This window comes from Natator depressus, chromosome 6 (genome assembly GCF_965152275.1).
Source record: "Natator depressus isolate rNatDep1 chromosome 6, rNatDep2.hap1, whole genome shotgun sequence".
Taxonomy (NCBI): domain Eukaryota; kingdom Metazoa; phylum Chordata; order Testudines; family Cheloniidae; genus Natator; species Natator depressus.
In genome coordinates this window covers 20,615,961-20,638,776 of record NC_134239.1, presented here as the reverse complement: position 1 = coordinate 20,638,776, position 22,816 = coordinate 20,615,961, and the positions used below count along the sequence as shown (strand labels likewise).

General features: G+C 40.5%; 1 protein-coding gene across 2 annotated transcripts in view; it reads left to right on the top strand.

Annotated features, from left to right (window-relative positions):
• The window catches only part of LRP5 (LDL receptor related protein 5), a 252,541-nt gene that overhangs the window by 121,932 nt on the left and 107,793 nt on the right, over positions 1-22,816 (top strand). For both annotated transcript variants that reach the window (XM_074954716.1, XM_074954714.1), the window contains 2 exons: positions 7,533-7,929; positions 8,475-8,646. In XM_074954716.1, coding sequence (XP_074810817.1) covers positions 7,533-7,929; positions 8,475-8,646 — 569 coding nt within the window. The remainder of the gene's footprint in view (positions 1-7,532; positions 7,930-8,474; positions 8,647-22,816) is intronic.

Genomic DNA, 22,816 nt, shown 5'->3' with positions numbered 1-22,816 from the left:
AAGATGGTATTCATCCAAGAGCTCTGAAGGAACTCAAACGTGAAATTGTAGAACTACTAACTGTAGTTTAAATCAGCTTCTGTACCAAATGACTGGAGGATAGCTATTGTGACACCAATTTTTTAAAAGGGCTCCAGAGGTGATCCCTGACTTCAGTACTGGGCAAACTGATTGAAACTATACTAAAGAACAATATTGTCAGACATATAGAGGAACATAATTTGTTGAGGAAGAGTCAACATGGTTTTAGTAAAGGGAAATCATGCCTCACCAATCGACTAGAATTCTTTGAGGGGGTCAACAAGCAGTGTACCAAGGGGATCCAGTGGGTACAGTGTACTTAGATTTTCAGAAAGCCTTCGACAAGGTCCCTCACCAAAGGCTCTTACGCAAAGTAAGCTGCCACGGGATAAGAGGGATTTGTAACTGGTTAAAAGATAGGAAACAAAGGGTCGCTATAAATGGTCAGTTTTCAGAATGGAGAGAGGTAAAAAGTGGTGTCTCCCGGGGTCTGTACTGGGACCAGTCCTATTCGACATATTCATAAATGATCTGGAAAAAGGAGTAAACAGTGAGGTGCAAAATTTGCAGATGATGCAAAATTACTAAAGATAGTTAAGACCCAGGCAGACTGCGAAGGGCTGCAAAAGGATCTCAAAACTGGGTGACTGGGCAAAAAAATTGCAGATGAAATTTAATGTCGATAAATGCAAAGTAATGCACATTGGAAAGCATAATCCCAACTATACATATAAAATGATGGGGTCTAAATTAGCTGTTACCACTCAAGAAAGATATCTTGGAGTCGTTGTGGATAGTTCTCTGAAAATATCCACTCCGTGTGCAGCGGCAATCAAAAAAGTGAACAGAATGCTGGGAATCATTAAGAAAGGGATAGATAATAGGACAGAAAATATCATGTTGCCTCTCTATAAATCCATGGACACACACATCTTGAATACTGTGTGCAGATGTGGTCGCCCAATCTCAAAAAAGATATATTGGAATTGGAAAAGGTTGAGAAAAGGGCAACAAAAATGATTAGGGGTATGGAACGGCTTCCGTATGAGGAGAGATTAATAAGACTGGGACTTTTCAGCTTAGAAAAGAGACTGCTAAGGGGAGATATGATTGAGGTCTATAAAATCATGGCTGGCATAGAGAAAGTAGATAAGGAAGTGTTGTTTACTACTTCTCATAACACAAGAACTAGGGGTCACCAAATGAAATTAATAGGCAGCAGGTTTAAAAGAAATAAAAGGAAGTATTTCTTCACACAACATACAGAGAACCTGTGGAACTCCTTGCCAGAGGATGTTGTGAAGGCCAAGACCATAACAGGGTTCAAAAAAGAACTAGATAAATTCATGGAGGATAGGTCCATCAATGGGTGTTAGCGAGGATGGACAAGAATGGTGTCCCTAGCCTCTGTTTGTCAGAGGGTGGCGATGGATGGCAGGAGAGAGATCACTTGATAATTACCTGTTAGGTTCACTCCCTCTGGGGCACCTGGCATTGGCCACTGTCGGAAGACAGGATACTGGGCTAGATGGACCTTTGGTCTGACACAGTAGGGTCATTCTTATGTTCATGACTGTACAGTTCTAATGCCCAAGTTCTAATGTCTAAATTTTTTATTTTCTCATGTGCCTTCTCTGAATACCACCTGTGGCAGAACCGGTGTGGAGCATCTTGAGAGTTTAATAAATAGTACAGCCCAGGCAGTTGAGTGTGAAAGGGACCCTATTCCTTCTCAGAAGCATGGGATCATCTTGGAGTTGCCATGCAGCTGGTGGGGACGAAGGTGCAGTGGCTGTCCGAATACTGTCCCATCCAATCAGAGTTAGATGCAGTAATGGCTGCATTATCTGTGTGTGAGAGAGAAAGGATAGATTGCGCAAGAACCTGTAAGTGGGACTGGGAGGATAACTGAGTCCTCACTGCCTTGGGGAGCTGAAGACTGCTTTGGTGGTGTTTATAGATTTTAAGGCCAGAAGGAGACCATTGTGCTCACCTAGTGTTTGTTTTCATGTACAGCTCTACAGTGACACAGCTGCACCAGTAGCCCTTTAGTGAAGATTCTACTACGCTGACAGGAGAGTTTCTCCTATCAGCATAGTTAATGCACCTCCCCAAGAGGCAGTAGCTATGTCTACAAGAGAAACTCTCCCGTCAACATAATGCTGTCTACTTGGGGGTTTAGGTCGGTGTAACTGTGTCACTCCAGGGGGTGGATTTTAGGTCTGTTGGGTAGACCTGGACCTAGCCTGACCTCCTGCATAACGCTGGCCAGAGAACTTCTCCCAGAAATTCCTGAATCAAGCCCATTCAACCTTGATCCAGTTCACTGTGGAGAGAGAAAAACAGAAGAGAACTAAGGTGAAAATGCAATCAATTATGTGATGAGGCTACACTGCCAGATTAGATTAGTCTGTTTATATCTGTGTACAATGATGTCCAATATTGCAGTCTCTTAGAAATGCATATAATATCCCTCTCTACTACATGATCAGTTATCAAATGCATATTCAGTGCCCTTCTGCTTTCCATTAAATGTGTTTCAATATTATTTAAGGTTTCAGAGTAGCAGCCGTGTTAGTCTGTATTCGCAAAAAGAAAAGGAGTTCTTGTGGCACCTTAGAGACTAACACATTTATTTGAGCATAAGCTTTCGTGAGCTACAGCTCGCTTCATCGGATCCGATGAAGTGAGCTGTAGCTCACGAAAGCTTATGCTCAAATAAATGTGTTAGTCTCTAAGGTGCCACAAGTACTCCTTTTCTTTTTGCGAATATTATTTAAGCAGATCAGGGTGATTATGGACACATTAATGTAATTAAAAGTGGAATGGAGAGACTCTGATGTGAATTTGTAAGGGCTTTGTGTGACAGAGCAGCTGATGTTTGCCGCAAAAACCTCTACTGGTTTTTGAAGCAGTGGAGTTGAGAATTTCTTTAATAAAAATGTAATATTTCAGTATTATAATCAAACAGATTTATTCTAGTATTTTGTAAGGCTAACTGTTGAGTTTTTAAACAGGATTTTTACTTAATTTACATTTAATGTAGTTTTCAACTTTGATTCCCCACAAGTTAAAATTTCAAATCAGTACTTTGTAGCAAGTAATTAAATGGGCCTTGATTTAGACCCTGACATAAACAAAGCTATATGCCTCTGCTATTGAAGCATGCACTCTGCTCTCCACTATTACAGCTTGCTGACCTGTGTCACAGGGTGTTGTCTTTTGTGCTAATACCTTTTTATTTGTTGGCTATCAGGGTGCAAACTTTCTTTACAGTGGGCCTTAGGGCCATTCTCTGTCTTGTTTTTAATTTCTCACAGATTGGGGGCTCCATTTCAAAAATAGCACCTGTGGGGAATATGGATAGTAAGGGAAACAGGAAAGGGAATTTTTTTTTTTTTAATTATTGTATGGGACTTGGGAGACCTGGGTTCTGTAGCCTACTCTGCCATTGTCAGACTGAGACATCTTTGGCAAATTGTTGAATCTTTGTGTGTTTCTCTTTCCCCTCCCACCTTTGTCTTGTCCATTTAGATTGTGAGCTCTTTGAGGCAGAGGACTGTCTTTTATCATGTGTTTGTACAGAACCTAGCACAGTGGGGGCCTGATCTCAGTTGGGACCTGTAGGGGCTATTGTAATACATACGAATAATAAACAAAAATAAAACCAAAAATATTATAGGAAATGTAAAAATATAGGCTTGAAAAGAAACCATGAAGTACTTGGGTATTACTCTCCCTTGCAGTTGTAAATAAGGCTCATTTACAATTTTGACGTTTATCCATTTCTGTTCAACATTGCAGTCTTTCATATTTCTAAAATTAACATGACTGTTTGTTGATCTATTTTCTAATGCAACATCAGAGATATCAGCATAGCTCCGAGACTGGTGTTTATTGGGTAATCCTTGAGACACTGGGGAACAAAATCACAAACTTTGGACTTTTTTGTGGTGCCATTATCAAAATAGAAGATTTTATTTTTAAAACGACACTTAAAATCTGGATGCCTTTGCATATCTGAATATAAAGATTGCCATGAAATACTTGACAACTGCACCTTTTATGAATGTTCATTGCCCTCATACGGGGTTAATATTTATATATAAGCGCTGGCTAAGAGGAACAGTTGTACAGGATGTATAGACAATTAATTTGACTTCCATCTGCTGCTGGTCTGTATTTGTACAAGTTTGCTGATTTATTTTCTCTGCTGATGTTTCAAGTGGTCCACCATTTTAAGCATGATTTAGAATATCAAATAACCTTTAGGATATTTCAGTGTTTATTTTAGCAAAGGGTCTCTCTTTCCAGGAGATTGGTAAAATATTTAAGAACGAATACTGTGTCCAGCGCCAGCAGTCCCTTTTAATCATCACAAGAACGTGTTGTTTCTTTCAAGAAGGAAAGCTTAAATACCCTGTTTCTCCTTGCTAGGTTCAGGGGAAAAAAAGTGGCTTCTTAAGGTGACACATCACCTAGAACTGCTGTTCCCCTGGTCTGGCCAAAAAGTGATCCCCTTTTAATGTATCCTAATAAGCTACCACAAGCTTAAAACTTGAGAAGCTAGAATTCTACCATGTGTTACAATGAAATATTTGTATTCTGCTTTGGTAGCCTTTGGAGCCAACAAAATCAGTCTTCAGGAAATCTGATGGCAAATGTCTGTCTTGAGGTGGGAAGGAGAGGCTCTCCACAACTGAGCTTACGATTTCCCCCCACTTCATTGTGCTCGCAATCATTAAAGCCTTCCTTCAACCCAGGCCTTCCTTCAGAGCCTCAGCAGAACTCTGAGGGTTGTTTAGAGGTCACAGGAGATATTCCCTATCTCCTTCCTTCCCCTGCCCCCAAAATCACTTTCTCCACCCCCAGCCTTGAGTGCATTTTCTCCTCAGTCCTTTTATACCTTCCTCGCTAGGGCATTCAGGTACCAAATTGTGATTACCAAACTCAAAAGCAAGTGACAGTGCAGCTAGACCTCCGAGTTGCCTGTGAATTTGGTTTGACGTGTGACAGATACCCTCTGAATGACTGCATGTTTCTTACATGTCAGGGTAAAACTGTGTCTTAGAGAATAGCTGTGAGGATTAGCACTCAGGTACCATGGTGATGAGCATGTTATAAGAACCTGTATAAAATCGTATTTGAAGTACCGTTTTCCAAGAGGGACTGGGATGGCTCAGGGGATTCACTTCTAGGATTCGGAGTAGCAGCCGTGTTAATCTGGATTTGCAAAAAGAAAAGGAGGACTTGTGGCACCTTAGAGACTAACAAATTTATTTGAGCATAAGCTTTCGTGAGCTACAGCTCACTTCATCGGATGCATTTGGCTTCGAGGATTGCCACTTTAAGTACAGCCCTGGCTGGTAGTGATTGAAGGTTACTATCTGTTGGTCTTTCAGTGGCCTGTATGAAATGGAATTGATGGTTGCAGGCCAGTTCCCATTTGGCAGGTGTCAAGACATGAAAACCATCTCAACAATTGGCAACTGCAGCAGAAAACTAAGCAGTGAACTGGTTATTTAGAAGGAACTAGACATTCTCTCACCTCAAAGTTGTCCCTGTGGATCAAGATGAATTGTTGGGGCCACATGGGGAGGTTTGCCCTGCTCCTATACATGCCCGACCTGTTCTGTGGACAAATGGAGAAGTTCAGTCTCCAGGATGGCTGTTTTGGCACCTTCTTCACCAGCAATAAAGCTTTGTGCATGCCCCTGCACGCACACAGTCCTGCCGCCTAAAAAGTCAGATTCAGATCATCTTCAGGCAAGTCGGATGTACTTGCAGTAGTTGTGACTTGCTCTCCCATTTGGCTGTCTGAAGCAAAGAAAAGCATTAATGTACTGTACTTTTATTAGGAAATCCCAAGACTTATGTTCCTTCTATCATTTCCTGTGTAGTATGTAGTGGTGTGTGAAAACTGTGTGTAATGCACTCATTCAGCTATAGGACAAGGCTGGGTCAGCTGAGAGTTTTGTGGAATATGATAAAATGTCTAGACATATTCCTGATTTTTTTTCGTTGTGTTTTAGCAAAGGAAATAATACTTTTTCATTATTAACCTGGTTTAATATAAAATTTCCACCCCTTGTGCTTTTTCCTTTCCTGACAAGGAATAAAGTGATTTCCAGATGAAACCCATTTCATTTTGCTGGTCTGAAAAACTCAAATTCATATTTATTTTGGTACTTAGTCTCACAGTTCAGGGCAAATGCACCTATGTTTCCCCTTACGGTATGTCTACACTGCAATGTAAGCCCAGGGTTAGTAACACGTCCCGGGTTTGTTAACCTGGGGCTTGAGCGTCTACATTCCTTTGGAATCCCATTAGGAATTGTTGAACCCTGGGGCTCCAGTGTCTACACTCCATTATGCGGGCCTGAGTCCAACCACCCGTATCCCAGACTTCCTAGCGTTTTCCCAAAATGTGACTGCTCTAGCCCTTTGTTCATGATACAGTGTGGGAAAACTTGACTGTCCAGAGGACAAAGAAAGTTGGCCTGTGGAACTGTGGGATACTTTTGGCAGACTCCCAGAGTATGATTCCAGTGGAGCTGGGTCTACGCTGCAAAAAAATAGGGCACAAACCCTGCGTACCCACCTTGACTTAGGCTTGGACCCTAAAATGGATTCTGACAGGCCCAGTTCTTTCAATCCTAGCCTAAGGATTAACACCCTCTGTGAACCAGGGGTCCTGTCCATTTGCTGGACCAGGAAGAAGGCCCTGAACCAGTTTTAAACCAGACTATTTATCCAAAAACCCTTTATTCATCCAAAAAGTAGTACATGCATACCTTTCCAAGGGGGTGGCTTCTCTGAAGATGTTACAACCTGTGTGAATTGGTATAATCACCCCCTGCTCATCTCCTATTTATCCTTCCTATGGAAATACAAACAGTTTCAGATATTCCACATACACAATTGTATTTTTAATACAATGGACCCCAAAGGTATTAACCTAATTCAATAAAGTTAATTCAGGAAATTGTTAGTCTGTCACACTTAGGAAAATAGGAGTTGATGTAAGAGGCAGACTTCCAAGGCTGGCTCCATGGAGCATCCGTTCAGAAGCGCAGCTTGGTTTGGAGGGGATGGTAGTAGCAGCCTCAATGCAACACCACTCCCAGCTCTGTTGCACCCATGCAGCATGGGTCCCTACACCATGGCCCACCGAGTTCTCCAGTGCAGCAAGTTCCCATTTGGCAGGTGTCAAGTGTGGAACTCTAGCCTGTGGCACGTGGGGTTGTATCTCTGCCTTAAGCCTGAGGCAAATTAGGTGTGGTTCTAAGGGGTATTGGCAAGTTGCTAATGTGTGTCCCGTTACCTGGGCAATATTTGGGCACCCCTAAAGTGAGGTACACCTCTCAGTGTTTTGATGCCAGTACTCCTTTGTTTTCTGTGTGGCAATTCTTCTCTGTCATCAAGCTGCGACATTATGGTTTAAATATGTTTGTGACAGGTGAAGGAGAACTCTATAGTTGCAAAATTACAGTGTTAATGCTCTTTTGCAGGTGCTGAGGAAGTCTTGCTGCTCGCTAGAAGGACAGATTTGCGAAGAATCTCCTTGGACATGCCAGACTTCACTGATATTATTCTGCAGATAGACAATATCAGGCATGCGATTGCAATAGACTATGATCCTGTTGAGGGCTACATATACTGGACTGACGACGATGTCCGGGCTATTCGTCGGGCTTACCTTGATGGTTCTGGAGCACAGACCCTAGTGACCACAGAAATTAATCATCCTGATGGCATAGCAGTGGACTGGGTGGCAAGGAACCTGTACTGGACTGACACAGGAACAGATCGCATTGAAGTAACCCGATTGAATGGGACATCCAGAAAGATCCTTATATCGGAAAATCTAGATGAACCCAGAGCGATAGTGCTAAATCCTGTGATGGGGTGAGTTTTTTTTTGTTTTTTGTCCCTCCCCTCCTGTGGTGGATTTTTCTAAGAGCTTGTAACCCCATCTTCAGTTCTCTGAGACTGTGAGAAATAGCAGATTATCAGATGTTGGACATATTAGCCAGAGAACATATGTGCTAGCGCTCCTTGTCTCCTGTCAAAATCATTGCTTTTCTCCCTGTCCCACCCTCTCCAGCACCATTGATGTGCACTTACGTAACCACCAGACATCACAAGCTTCTGTACCACAGAACTTTGCATAGCCTGTTTGGTTGAACTGTGTCAGTCTTTCCTTTATCTCCTTGTTTTATAGACGGTACTAAAGAAGGGCACCACTGCCCATTCTGAGGAACCTGGTTTTTTAATGCTCAGACCTTAGGTCAATATCACTACCTGACTTCCAGGGGAGTTAATTAGTCTGATTACTACTCCTGAGACTAATAGGAAAGAGTTTTCTCACCAGCTGGAACAAATCCCCAGTCTTAATAGCAGAGGCATACTGTAATCATACGCAATATGCATTTAAAGCTTTTTTCCTACAGCTACATGTATTGGACAGACTGGGGTGAAAATCCAAAGATCGAGTGTGCTTATCTGGATGGCTCTGAGAGGAGGGTCCTAGTGAACAGTTCTCTAGGTTGGCCTAATGGCTTGGCACTGGATCTTGAAGAAGACAAACTCTACTGGGGAGATGCAAAGACAGACAAAATTGAAGTAAGTAATAAACATAAATTGTGTATTTCCAGACAACTAAGGTAAGAACTATCTTTTCTGTGCAAGTTTAAGACTTGGACTTCGGAGGGGTCCACTGTCCCATCGATATAAAAACATATCTGTGACAGAGCTTGACACTTTATTTTTTCCTTAAAAAAGGAACTGCATATTTGTTTTTGAGAACTGTGTTCTGAACTGGCAAAGTACTCCGGTACCAAACACCATCACAGTGCTGTGTCATCATGCAAGCAAAGGAAAAGAAACTGGAATTTACCACTAGTGCACAGTTACCAAGCATAATTCATTGCTTTTAATGTCAGAGGGTGTGCCTGAGAGTCTTGCAAACAGAGAAGCATGCTTGAGTATGAAAACCATTTTTGAGTTGGCCTTGGTTGTTGGAATAGTTGTGTTTGAAGTGTTAGATGCAGAGTGCCTAATTGAACACTTGTGTGGCGCAAGGTGGATGGAAGGCCTTGAAGGGCCATATTTCACAGCATCTATGACGGTAGTATCCAGGTGTATTTTTTTGATCCAACCTGAAAGTGTTAGACAGAAAAGGGATTGTTTCTAATGTACCATGATGTTTGAAAATCCCTTCTTCTGACTGGCTACATAGAAGTGCATGCAGAGAGCATAGCAGTTCAGCAAGTGGGGAGGGAAAATCTTCCATGTTGAAATATAAATAATTATGCAGTTTATTTTTGACAGACTCCTTAATAGGTGAAAACATGTGAAACTGATAAACTATTCTGTGATTATTTTTCCAAGGAGCAACATTATTAAAAACTAATGCAATACATTCAACCCAGTCTGTTAAATACAGTGGAAAAGGCTTATGTTTGGACAGCATGGAGACCTCTGTACAAAGTGTAGTAATGTACATATCCAGTTGTAAGGAAAAGCACCCAGGAAGGAGGCCGCTGAGCACTTATACAAGTGATCCTTTCAGACAGAGAATCATTGCTTAACATTTGAGAAGTGGTAAAAGCAGGATTCTAAGGAGGCATGGTTGATGGGCTGTGGCTTGCAGATTGACAGGGTTGAGTTTTAACTAGCAAGACACATTTTCTGCAGTTGAAAAACTCAAGGATCTCAATGTGGAGGAGACCTGGAATTACTTTGTCAAAGTTGCAAAAATTGCCTGAAGCCAGCATCCCAAGCAAGGGGAAAAAATTTGTAGGGAAGGGTTGCAGATCAAACTGGATGAACAAGCATATCAAACGGTTATTAAGAAAAAGCAGAAAGCTTACAAGGAATGAAGCAGCAGGGAAAACTACCTCTTGGAAGTCAGAAAATGTAGGGAACAAGGGAAAACTGCCAAAAGTCAAGCAAAGCTGGACCTTGCAAAGGAAATTAAAACCAATAGTAAAAGGTTCCTTAGTCATATAAATAAAAAGAAAACAAGGAAAGAAGTGGGACTGCTAAGAACTGACAATGGGGGTGGAGATTAAAGATAATCGAGGTCTGGCCTAACACCTGAACATATACTTTGCCTCAGTTTTTCATGAGGGTAATGAGGAGCTTGGAGGTAGTGGCAGAGTGGCTGATGGGAATCAGAATATAGAAGTAGAAATTATCACATCTAAGGTGGAAGTAAAACTCAAAACAGTTTAATGGGACCAAATCGGGGTCCCAGATAATCTGCATCCAAGAATGTTAAAAGAACTGGCACATGAAATTGAAAGCCCAGTAGCAAGGATTGTTAATGAATCTGTAAACTTGGGAATTGTACCCTATGACTGAAAAACTACAAACATATTACTTCCATTTAAGAAAGGGGGGAGGGAAGTGATCCTGAAAACTACAGGCCCATTAGTTTGACCACAAGTGTATGCAAGGTTTTAGAACAAATTTTGTGTGTGTGTGTGTGGTTAAGGACATATTGGTAAAGTGTAATTGGGATAAAATACAACATAGATTTACCAAAGGTAGATCGTGCCAGACCATCCTGATCTCTTTGAGAAGATAATCGATTTTCTAGACAAAGGAAATACAGTAGATTTAATTTACCTAGATTTCAGTAAGGCATTTGGGAAATTATTAGTTAAATTGGAGAAGATGGGGATTAATATGAGAATTGAAAGGTGAGTAAGGAACTGGTTAAAAGGGAGCCTACAACAGATCATGCTGAAAGATGAACTGTGAAGCTGGAGGGAGGTTATTAGTGGAGTTCCTCAAGGATCAGTTTTGGGACCGATCTTATTTAACATTTTCATTAATGACCTTGGCACAAAAAGTGGGAGTGTGCAAATAAAATCTGTGGATGTCACAAAGTTGGGAGGTACAGAAGAGGACTGGAATATCCTACAAGAAAATTTGGGCAACCTTGAAAACTGGAGTAATAGCAATGGGATGAAATTTAATAGTGCTAAGTGCAGGGTCATGCTCTTAGGGACTAACAATGACAGTTTTTGCTATAAGATGGGGATGTGTCAATTGGAAGTGACAGAGGAGGAGAAAAACCTGTGTGTACAGGTTGATCACAACATGACTATGAGCCACCAATGTGATGTGGCCGTGAAAAAGGCTAATGTAATTCTAGGATGCATCAGGCCAAGTATTTCCAGTAGAGATAAAAAAGTGGTATTATCATTATACATTACACTGATGAGACCTCATCTGGAATACTGTGTACAGTTCTGGTCTCCCACTCTGAATTCATCTTTATTAAACATGGAACAGGTGCAGAGAAGGGCTACTAGAATGATTAGAGAAATGGAAAACCTGCCTTATGAGAGGATACTTAAGGCGCTTGACTTGTTTAGCCTAACAAATTAAGGCTGAGGGGAGATATGATTGCTCTCTATAAATACATCAGAAGGATAAACACCAGGGAGGGAGAGGAGTTATTTATGCTAGGGGCCAAAGTTGGCACAAGAACACATGGATATAAACTGGCCATCAATACGTTTAAGCTTGAAATTAGAATTAGATGGTTTCTAACTATTAGAGGAGTGATGTTCTGGAACAGCCTTCCAAGGGGAGCAGTGGGGGCAAAATACCTAACTGGCTTCAAGAATGAGCTTGATAAGTGCACAGAGAGGATGGTATGAAATTACCTAAAATGGCACGTGGCCCATCCATGACTGCTCTTAGCAAATATTTACAGTGGTTGGAGATGGGACACTAGATGAGGCGGGTTACTACAGGGAATTCTTTCCCAAGTGTCTGGCTGGTGGGTCTTGCCCACGTGCTCAAGGTCTAACTGATCACCTTATTTGGGGTAGGGAAGGAAATTTTCCTCAGATCAGATTGGTAGAGACCCTCTGGGTTTTTCATCTTTCTCTGCAGCATGGGGCATGAGTCACTTGCTGGTTTGAACTAGAATAAATGGTGGATTCTCTGTAACTTGAAGTCTTTAACTCAGCCAGAGGTTATGGGTTTATTACAGGAGTGGGTGGGTGAGGTCCTGTGGCCTGTGATATGCAGGAAGTCAAACTAGATGATCATGATGGTCTCTTCTGGCCTTAATGTCTATGAGTTTGAGTCTGAGACTGCAACCCGAGGCCCAGTCCGAGAGTGGGAGAATAGTGTGATTCCACCCTGACAGAGGTGATGGCTAGATGCCTGAGACCAAAGAGGGGGGTGCAGTCAGAGAGACTGAGTGAGGTCAGAAGCGGTTACCCTGGTAACTGACACATAGTATACAGAGTTTAGAATGCAGAAGTTCCAATCCTGGCTCTGATATGACTTGTGTGGTCTAAAGCAAGTCACTTGTTGATAATCTTGTTGTGTATGTGTTCCTGCCTGAACTGGCTAAAGTAATATTTAGCAATATAGCCATTTCCAGACTGGGTCAGACCCATAAGAATGGCCACACTGGGTCAGACCAAAGGTCCATCTAGCCCAGTATCCTGTCTTCCGACAGTGGCCAATGCCAGATGCCCCATAGGGAATGAACAGAACAGGTAATCATCAAGTGACCCATCCCCTGTTGCCCATTCCCAGCTTCCTGTGATCCATCTTTTCCAGTATGCTGACTCCAACAGTGACCGGTGCCAGCTGCTTTAGAAGAAAATACAAGAAACCCTATAGTAACGACTATGGAATAACCTGCCTCAGGAAAAATTTCTTCTAAATCCCCCAATAATTAAAGATTGGTTTCTGCTCTGAAATAATTTTATATTTCTTCCAAAATTCTTGTTTTAAAAAATCCTTATAAGTCTGGCTATTCTTGTTAGCCATATCAATATTCTTTTTGAGTCTTGCTATGCTCTTGGCCTCAATGGCATCTTGTGCCAATAAGTTCCACCAGCTAATCATTCGGGGTCTTCCGTACAAAGGACTTGCCTACATCCAAAAGAATGTTAGGAAAATAGTTTGAAAATTAAAGGCATTAAATAATTATTATTAATTAATATTATCTTTGACTCAAACAGGAATTCTCCAGGGGATTCAAAATGGTTTCAAAGTAAGATCTTTAGGTGGGGGAGAGGAAAAACTTAATGAATTTTAATTAACTGATAAACAGAATTACAAAACAGAAAGTCGGTCAGAACTCAGCCCACACGGTTGGAGAGAAAATTGTCTACATTTTCCAAAAATCAGTTTAAATGTTTTCTTTCTTAAAATTTGATTTAGTTCTCTCTGAAAGAAGTCATTGACTGGGTGCTTGTTGTAGCAGTCTCAAATTTCTGTACAGAAGCCCAGGAAAAGCAATATAAAAACTGGATCGTTGCCAGGGTCTGTGATGTCCGTTAGGCCTTCAGGTCATGCAATGAAGTAATACCTGCAGCATTCTTGGATGTACACAGTCTGAGGCACTCTGTGATAGGTGTAATGTCTAAGGTTATTGTGCTCAGAAAAATTGGAACCAAAGTTGTCCCCTAGCTCCAAAAATTCAATTTTAATACTCAGCAGTGGCTAAATAATGAGATTCTTATAGTGGAACAATCCTTTCCCCTCCTTAACTTTCAGCTCCTGAAGCAATTAACATTCCAGTTTCCACCTTTATGGATGGAACATAGTTGTGGAACCTACTTAAAATAAAAATGCTGGATTTTAAATCAACTCTTTCAGTGCATTGGAGTGTATTGGTTGGCCCACTGTTAATACTTCAGAAAAACAGAGAAGCCGGTATAAACTATAAGGGTTTTTTCCCTTGGTTTTTCTTTCTACTAATATTATAGAAGGAAACGAAGTAAAATTTGAATGTAGGGCACACATGGTTCACCTAATCCGTCCTATGCAAGGATAGCTGCTTTTTGCAAGGCCATGATATATGCAGATATATGTATAATTAGATCTCTATCCAACCCAGAGTTAAATGTGTGAACAGAGTGCACTCCATCTCAGTGTTGCTATGTATCATATTCCACATGTTAATGACAGCTCTGCATGGGTGGGGGGAAGCACCCTTTCTGATCTCTAATTTAAACTCCTCTTCCTCCATTCTCTGTCTTTGCACCTAGAGTTCACCTTTAGTACATACCATGAACAGATTCCTCCCCAGGTCTTTATGGAACTAGCTCAAGTGACTGTACAGCTGGGAGAGAAAAAGTTCCATGAATGTTCACTCAGATTTTAAAATTATTTTTGTACTGGCCATGCTCACAGCCCTTTCTCATTTGGCATTCTATGTTCTATGAACATGTGACATAAGGAGTGGTGTGCATGCATATTTGTGGAAGGTGACTTTCAAAGTCATGGCCATGAGTGCTGGCAGGAAACTAATTTAAAATTTGCATTTTGGAACATTTGCACCAGAAATGCTTGCTGCTTCAAATCCGCGTGGAACAGAAACAATGCGATGTGACTTGGTAAGCCATCACATTTAACCAAACAGCTCAGATATCAACCTGTCACGGAAGTCTGTTCAATCCATAATTACTAGGGCTGTCAAGTGATTAAAAAAATTAATCGTGCAATTAATCGTGCTGTTAAACAATAATAGAACACCATTTATGTAAATATTTTTGGGTGTTTTCCACATTTTCAAATATATTGATTTCAGTTACAACACAGAATACAAAGTGTACAGTGCTCACTTTATATTTATTTCTATTATAAATATTTGCACTGTAAAAAGAAATCATATTTTTCAATTCACTTAATGCAAGTACTGTAGTGCAATCTCTTTATCATGAAAGTTGAACTTACATGTAGTGTTATGTACAAAAAGAAACTGCATTCAAAAATAAAACAATGTAAAACTTTAGAGCCTACAAGTCCACTCAGTCCTACATCTTGTTCAGCCAGTTGCTCAGTCAAACAAGTTTGTTTACATTTGCAGGAGATAATGCTGCCCGCTTCTTGTTCACAATGTCACATGAAAGTGAGAACAGGTGTTCTCATGGCACCACTGTAGCCGGTGTTGCAAGATATTTATGTGCTAGATGCAGTAAAGATTCATATGTTCCTTCATGCTTCAACCACCATTCCAGAGGACGTGCATCCATGCTGATGATGGGTTCTGCTTGAAAATGATTCAAAGCAGTGCGGACCAATGCATGTTCATTTTCATCATCTGAGTCAGATGTCACCAGCAGAAGGCTGATTTTCTTTTTTGGTGGTTTGGGTTTTGTAGTTTCCACATTGGAGTGTTGCTTTTTTAAGACTTCTGAAAGCATGTTCCACTCCGCATCCATCTCAGATTTTGGAAGGCACTTCAGATTCTTAAATCTTGGGTTGAGTGCTGTAGCTATCTTTAGAAATCTCACATTGGTACTGTGACAGGGTCAGGCCAGATGTCTATAGGAGAGTAATAGAAGGCAGATATATTAGCCCCAGGCTAAGTAGGTCCCTTTTCCCTGGGTAAGGTAACTGGGAAGGTGACAGAACAATCAGGAACCTTCTGGAGACAATTAAGACAGGCTGATTAGAACACCTGCAGCCAATCAAGAAGCTGCTAGAATCAATTAAGGCAGGCTAATCAGGGCACCAGGGTTTTAAAAAGGAGCTCACTTCAGTTTGTGGTGTGCGTGTGAGGAGTTGGGAGCAAGAGGCACTAGGAGCTGAGAGTGAGAACGCGGACTGTTGGAGGACTGAGGTGTACAAGCATTATCAGACACCAGAAGGAAGGTCCTATGGTGAGGATAAAGAAGGTGTTGGGAGGAGGCCATGGGGAAGTAGCCTCGGGAGTTGTAGCTGTCGCACAGCTGTTCCAGGAGGCACTCTAGACAGCTGCATTCCACAGGGCCCTGGGGTGGAACCCGGAGTAGAGGGCGGGACTGGGTTCCCCCCAAATCCTCCCAACTCGTGGTCAGACACAGGAGGAGTTGACCTGGACTGTGAATTCAGAAAAACGGCCAAGCTGAGGGCTGCTGTGAAGCTCCAAGACGAGCAAATCCGGCAATAAGCACAAGACCCACCAAGGCAGAGCAGGAACTTTGTCACAGTACCTTCTTTGCATTTTGTCAAATCTCCATTGAAAGTGTTCTTAAAATGAACAGCATGCTTGATCATCGTCCCAGACTGCTATAACATGAAATATATGGCAGAATGTGGGTAAAACACAGAGCAGGAGATGTACAATTCTGCCGCAAGAAGTTCAGTCACAAATTTGATTAACATTCTTTTAAAGAGCGTCATCAGCATGGAAGCATGTCCTCTAGAATGGTGGCCGAAGTGTGAAGGGGTATACGAATGTTTAGCATATCTGGCACGTAGATACCTTGCAATGCTGGCTGCAAAAGTCCCATGTGAATGCCTGTTCTCACTTTCAGGTGACTTTTGCGTAGCGAATAGATGGACACAAAGAATTAATGGACACATATCTGACATCAGGAATTATAACATTCAAAAACCAGTAGGAGAACACTTCAATCTCTCTGGTCACTCAATAACAGACTTAAAAGTGGCAATTCTTCAACAAAAAAACAGACTCCAACGAGAAACTTCAGAACTGAAATTAATTTGCAAACTGGACACCATGAAATTAGTCCTGAATAAAGACTGGGAGTGGATGGATCATTACAAAAACTAATTTTCCCCTACTGTTGTTCATACCTTCTTGTCAACTGTTTGAAATAGGCCACCCACATTACCACTACAAAAGTGATTTTTCCTTCCTTGGTATTCTACTGTTAATTGAATTGTCTCATTAACACTGACCCCTCACTTGGTAAGGCAACTCCCATCTTTTCATGTACTGTGTATATGTACCTGCTACTGTATTTTCCACTCCATGCATCTGATGAAGTGGGTTTTAGCCCACGAAAGCTAATGCCCAAATAAATTTGTTAGTCTCTAAGGGTGCCACAAGGACTCCTCGTTGTTTTCACTCCTGGGCTGTTCATGCACAGCCTCTGGCACGTAAGCTGCTCCTTGGATTGCGCAACCGAATGACACTAGCCAATATCTCCGGTCCCAGACACAACCCCAGGAACCTCTGTCTTGCTGTGTCCAGTTATGGCCACTGGACACTGCAAGCTTATATGAGTTCGTCAATTTAACAAACAAATTGATATGTACCAGGCTTGTTATCCCAAGGGGAGTCTCTGACATGCTTCAGAACAAACGCACTGCTTCAGGTAGAATAAACAAAGAGATTTATTAATTACGAAGATAGATTTTTAAGCGATTATAAGTCAAAGCATAACCAGTCTGATTTGGTCAAATGAAATAAAAGCAAAATGCATTCTAAGCTGATCTTAATACTTTCAGTGCCCTTACAAACTTAGATGCTTCTCACCACAGGCTGTCTGGTTGCCCTTCAGGCAGGCTCTCCCCTTTGATCAGCACTTCAGTCGCTTGGTGGTGATGTCTGTAGATGGAGGTGGAAGAGAGAGGAAGAGCATGGCAAATGTCTCTTCCTTTTATCATGTCCTTTCTTCTCTCTTGGCTTTGCCCTCCCCGTGCCCCTTCCAGAGTCAGGTGAGCATTACCTCATCCTCAGTCCCAAACTGACCAAAGGAAGGGTGGGTGACTCACGGGAGAGTCCAGCAAATCTTTTGTTGTTGCCTAGGCCAGTATCCTTTGTTCCTGTGAGGCTGGGCTAGGTTTGTCCCATACATGCCCTGATCAGGTGTGAACTGCCCCTCTGCTCTTAGAGAGTTTTTGCCTGGGCTTGCTTTAAGCCATGAAGACACATTTTCAGCTTCATAACTATATACATGAAATTACAACCTATAACATTACTATAACAACGATTACTATAACATTACCATAACAACAATGCTCAGTGCATCATAAGCCTTCCGAAGACACCCGACATGACAAACTTTGCATTGGATACCACACAATCATATTATAAGGATGAACATGGGGGTGCTGGGTGTTCCCCCGAGGTAAAGAACGTCACACTTGGTACTTTAAATCTGAGTAGTAGGCTGCTGAGCCATGACTTCCCTTTGCAACTCCTCCTTTGAGGCTAATTTGATTTTGTTAGGTGTTTGCAATCCATCACCCAGTAGTCACCTATTTGGACACCAGTGTCACAGACATCTAAAGCAGTGGTGTATTTTTCAGAATACCTTTCCTCTTTTCAGCTGCTTTTTTAAGCTTGAGGAACAGTGAATGTCTCAAATATTTCTCTTCTTCCATACGTCCACATGCACATGCACCAAGATACACTAGTCTTGCTGTGTAGAAACAAAACCTGACTAAAATTAAACTATCAACTGTTCCAACTGTGGGCATGATCCTGCAAACACTTATTATGCAGTGTAGTGATCACTACTGAGAATAAACCTGTTGAAGTTCATAGAAGAGCTCAGTTGTAAGTACTATGCCAGGGAGTAAGAGTTGTTTGCAGTATCATGTCCTGTGTTGAAAACATGCACAGCTCTGTCTATAGTCATTTATAAAACTACCATAGATAAGAGATGAGTACAGCTTTAAATTGTTACATATTCAGATACTTTTTAGTTTTAAGAAGAAAAGTGAACATGGGTATTTCTGTCTTCAGTATACTTTGCTGATGTACAGTATCTTAGTTTTGCAAGGGCTTATCGTATACTCCCTAGGAAGGCCTTATGATACACAAAGTTCTTAAACAGTGACTAATCTTCGTGCAGCTTGGAAATTTGACAAGTAGAAACATCTGTCCTGTTTTGTTAGGCTTTAGATTTGTAATGTACTGGGTTTTTTTTTTTTCCTTTTTAAAAATTTTACCAACAGGTTTGCTTAGTGCTTTTGGGTGTTGTGGTTAACAAAACAACTTAAAAAAAAAAAAAAAAAAAAAGCCAAGCTATACAGAGGATACCAAACAGTGTTGTAAACCAAAAGAATATGTTCTTATTTGTGTGTATAAAACTCCATGTGGTGAAAACAGCAGTTACTCTTTCCTGGCAGAAATCTTCCCATCTGCAGTATTCAGCTGTAATACAAAGGGCCCAGTCACTTCACAAGCAGTTTATATCCTGAATAAACCATTTGGCAAGACTTGTCAAACTTTGCGTGACAGCAGCCTATGGGGCTTTCACTGCAAATTTGGCACCCTGTGGTAACATTGTTTCCAGTTTTTAAAATTTTTTGCTTAGTTAGTTTGGCAGCGTCTCAAGCAAAAAGAAAACAACAACAACGGGCAGCTAGATAGTAAATTGTGAATCCTGTCTATTGAAATCATTCCTACAGATTCAGCTCCCACAAGTAAAGGGTGTAAATGAATCCAAAGAAAACTTTGGATTTTATTTACAGAGAAAAACGTACTTTCCAGGAACAAATGGTAGATTAATAAGGATTACAGGGTTCCAGCCGAGAGAGAAGCAAAGAGCCAGTGGCATCCACGTGTAGAGTTTTCTAGTTCTCCTTAAAATCAATTTTGTGGTTAGCCAGGATTCCTGTGTACTATTTCTTCAGCATTCACTTAAAGTGCCTAAGGTATAACTGTATAATTAACAGTTACTGAACTCTCAGGTGCCTGTTGTTATGTATGCATCTAATTTAAGTTTCTAGTGAGGCCATATTTTTAGATGAAATCCTATGCTTCTCTCCGCCCCTCCCCCCCCCCCCCCCCCGCTTTTTTTATTGACAAGTGTCCTGCATTTATCTTCACGGAAGAATCACACTTCATATGTAGGAATTTTCTGTGCTTTTGTATGATGATGAAAAAGTCTGTGAAGCATGACGCTAAGTTACTACAGTCAGGCGACAATCCTGCCCTCCACCTGAAAACTTTCCAAGATACACTTGTTAACAGCAGAAAGTAGAACTAGAATTTGATTTTTGTTTTCCAGTTTATATTCAAACTAGTGAATTACTTTGTATGACATTTAAAATATTTATGTAAATTCTGTGGAATATGGGAAATGGGCTTACAAATGAGGGCAGCATCTGCAAACATTTTAATTGCTAATGTGTTTTAAAGCTGTTTTAAAAAAAAACAACCATATAAAAAAAACCAAACCAAAAACATGACCATTCTTTAGATATCCCTAATTGGAACTTATTTTTCTATTTACAGGATGATGGGCTGAAAAAATTAATATTTATTTAATTTATACATGAAATTTTTTCTTATATCAAGTTTTCAGGGTTTTGTTTGATTTTGTTTTTTTTAAACAATGGATCACTAAGAATATGTAAGGTAGTCCAAATGGCATTGGAATTATTCTGTATGCATTTATAAAAATAAAATGTAGAATGACAAGGATCTCTTAATGTTAAAGAGGGCAAATCTATTTAAAACAGTTAAAACAACATACTAATTAAAACGAGAGAGAAAACTCAGGCCAAAATATTTGTCATGTAAAACTAATTTTTTACAAAACCTAAGACAGAAGTGTTATCATGGGATTAAAGATTTCCGCTGGTCTTTATACTCCAAACTCTGCAATTTCATACATGTGCAAGAGAACATGAAAGTTAAATTGACTAGAAACTGATGAAGAAATGTGAAACCTACTGGTCTATTTTCATTGCCCATGCTAAGTAAAAAGCAAACAGCATAAATGATAAGTAAATTATTTACTTTTATTAATTTAAGGAGAGGTTAGTAATGTAGAGGGAATTGTATAAGGTTTTTTTAAAATGACTCTTAACTTGCCAGTGCACCTTTAAGTAAATTAGCCCTAGGGAAAAAATGATCAGTTCTGTGAAAATAGCAGCTAATTATTAAAATTATAAATAAACTGAAGAAGAATGTTTTCAAACTACCTCTCCTAAAATGAAACACAATTTCCAAGTACTGTGTTAAGAGGTTTTGAAATTTTATTTTTTAAATGTAGATGCTTAATGTTTAAAACATACAACTGATTAATCTTGTATAGTATATTCCAGAATTGGCTACTGAACAAAAATTAGGACTGTGTATTTTATTCTAGTAGCTGTTTTTCCTTCCCTCCTGCCCCCATATTAGGCTTTTTGGATATGTGGTATTACGAACTGGGATGATATTTTTAATGGTGCACAATGTGTGCAGTTACAGCTCTCGTGCTGGTTGGTGTTTTCTGACACTGCTGTCTGGGATAGGATATATAGTTTGTGGGTACATGTATCTGTACTGTCCTCAGTCCATGCACACGCCTCTCATTGCTGTCACTGGAGTTTGCCTATGTGGTTGGGAGTAGTACGGTGTACTAGGTTAATATTTGGATTTAGTTTGTTTCTGTGTCAGTTATTGCTGTTCCTTTTGATAATTTGCTTAAAGAATCCACACACTGTTGAACTACTTGTAGAAGTGAGATTTTTTTTTATTTGAAATAAGGCCATGCAAGATATTACCATGACAGTCAGCTATGTTCAAGGAGCTCTGTGTTAAACATACGTAGGAGTAATCTGTACTAATGGTTTTGGGGCCATGCTCCCAAAGGTTTGCTTAGTGAACATGCCCAGATGTGCATTGCAGAAGGAATATTAGGAGTCATTTGGGGGAAACAAATCACTATCTTAAAATGTTATTGGAGGATCATTAGAACTATTCTTGGCTTCATTAAGATTAATGACAAATTAGGACTGGAAGGGTCAGTCAAAGTGTAAATTGCTGGAATGTAAGTGTTTTTGGGCAGGGAGGAGCTACATCTTGGCCTTGGGGACTTAAATAATGAATAATACCTGTTGAAGGTTAGGATGGATAAATCAGACTCTTGCTAGTTTTGAAAAATGACATAGGGGTAACTTGGGATACCTTTGATGCAAAGGGAATAGGGAGGGCATGTTTGGGTATATGAAAAAATCTGGTTTTCTTGTAAAACAAAAAGACCAACCCTGGTAACAGGGACCTCCTTGTTTGAGAGAGACTAGCACATTTCTGGAACACTGAAAGATATATAGGCTGTTGCTGCAACTTACAGAGACAAAACATTTTAATACCTAAGGTTTTCATCTTGTTTTAGAGCATTAAGTAATCGAGCATAGAGCCTAGCTCTGCTTTTTCTAATTATTTGATTAGCTATGTTTATATTCTATTTTCTCTTAATTGGGGATTTCCACTCTTTTTATTTATATATATATATAGAGAGAGAGAGAGAGAGAGAGAGAGATTTATTGATTTATTTATTTTAACCCTGTGCCAAATTAACTTTATTCCATTTTAAGAAAACTGTAACTGGATGTGGAGGCTGTTGGGGAACCATGCCTTAAATAGAAAGAACATGAATTCTGACCTCGCAGGAGGCTCAGTGAGCGGTGAGGTAATGGGCTTCATCTGGTCAAAAGATACAGGGGTTGCAATTCCCTTCCGTGAACTGTGTAGCAAGGAGACTGTCATACGTAGGCCATTTGGAGTTTCGTGAGAAAGAACTGTGTAGATCAGAGATTTTTGATTCTCTAACTGTAATAACAGGTTTCAGAGTAGCAGCTGTGTTAGTCTGTATTCGCAAAAAGAAAAGGAGTACTTGTGGCACCTTAGAGACTAACCAATTTATTTGAGCATAAGCTTTCATGAGCTTCAGCTCACTTCATCGGATGCATATGGTGGAAAATACAAAAGATGTTTTTATACACACAAACCATGAAAAAATGGGTATTTATCACTACAAAAGGTTTTCTCTCCCCCCACCCCACTCTCCTGCTGGTAATAGCTTATGTAAAGTGATCACTCTCCTTACAATGTGTATGATAATCAAGGTGGACCATTTCCAGCACAAATCCAGGTTTTCTCCCCCCCCCCCCCCCCCCGTTCCTCAGACGTTCTTGTTAAACCCTGGATTTGTGCTGGAAATGGCCCACCTTGATTATCATACACATTGTAAGGAGAGTGATCACTTTACATAAGCTATTACCAGCAGGAGAGTGGGGTGGGGGGAGAGAAAACCTTTTGTAGTGATAAACACCCATTTTTTCATGGTTT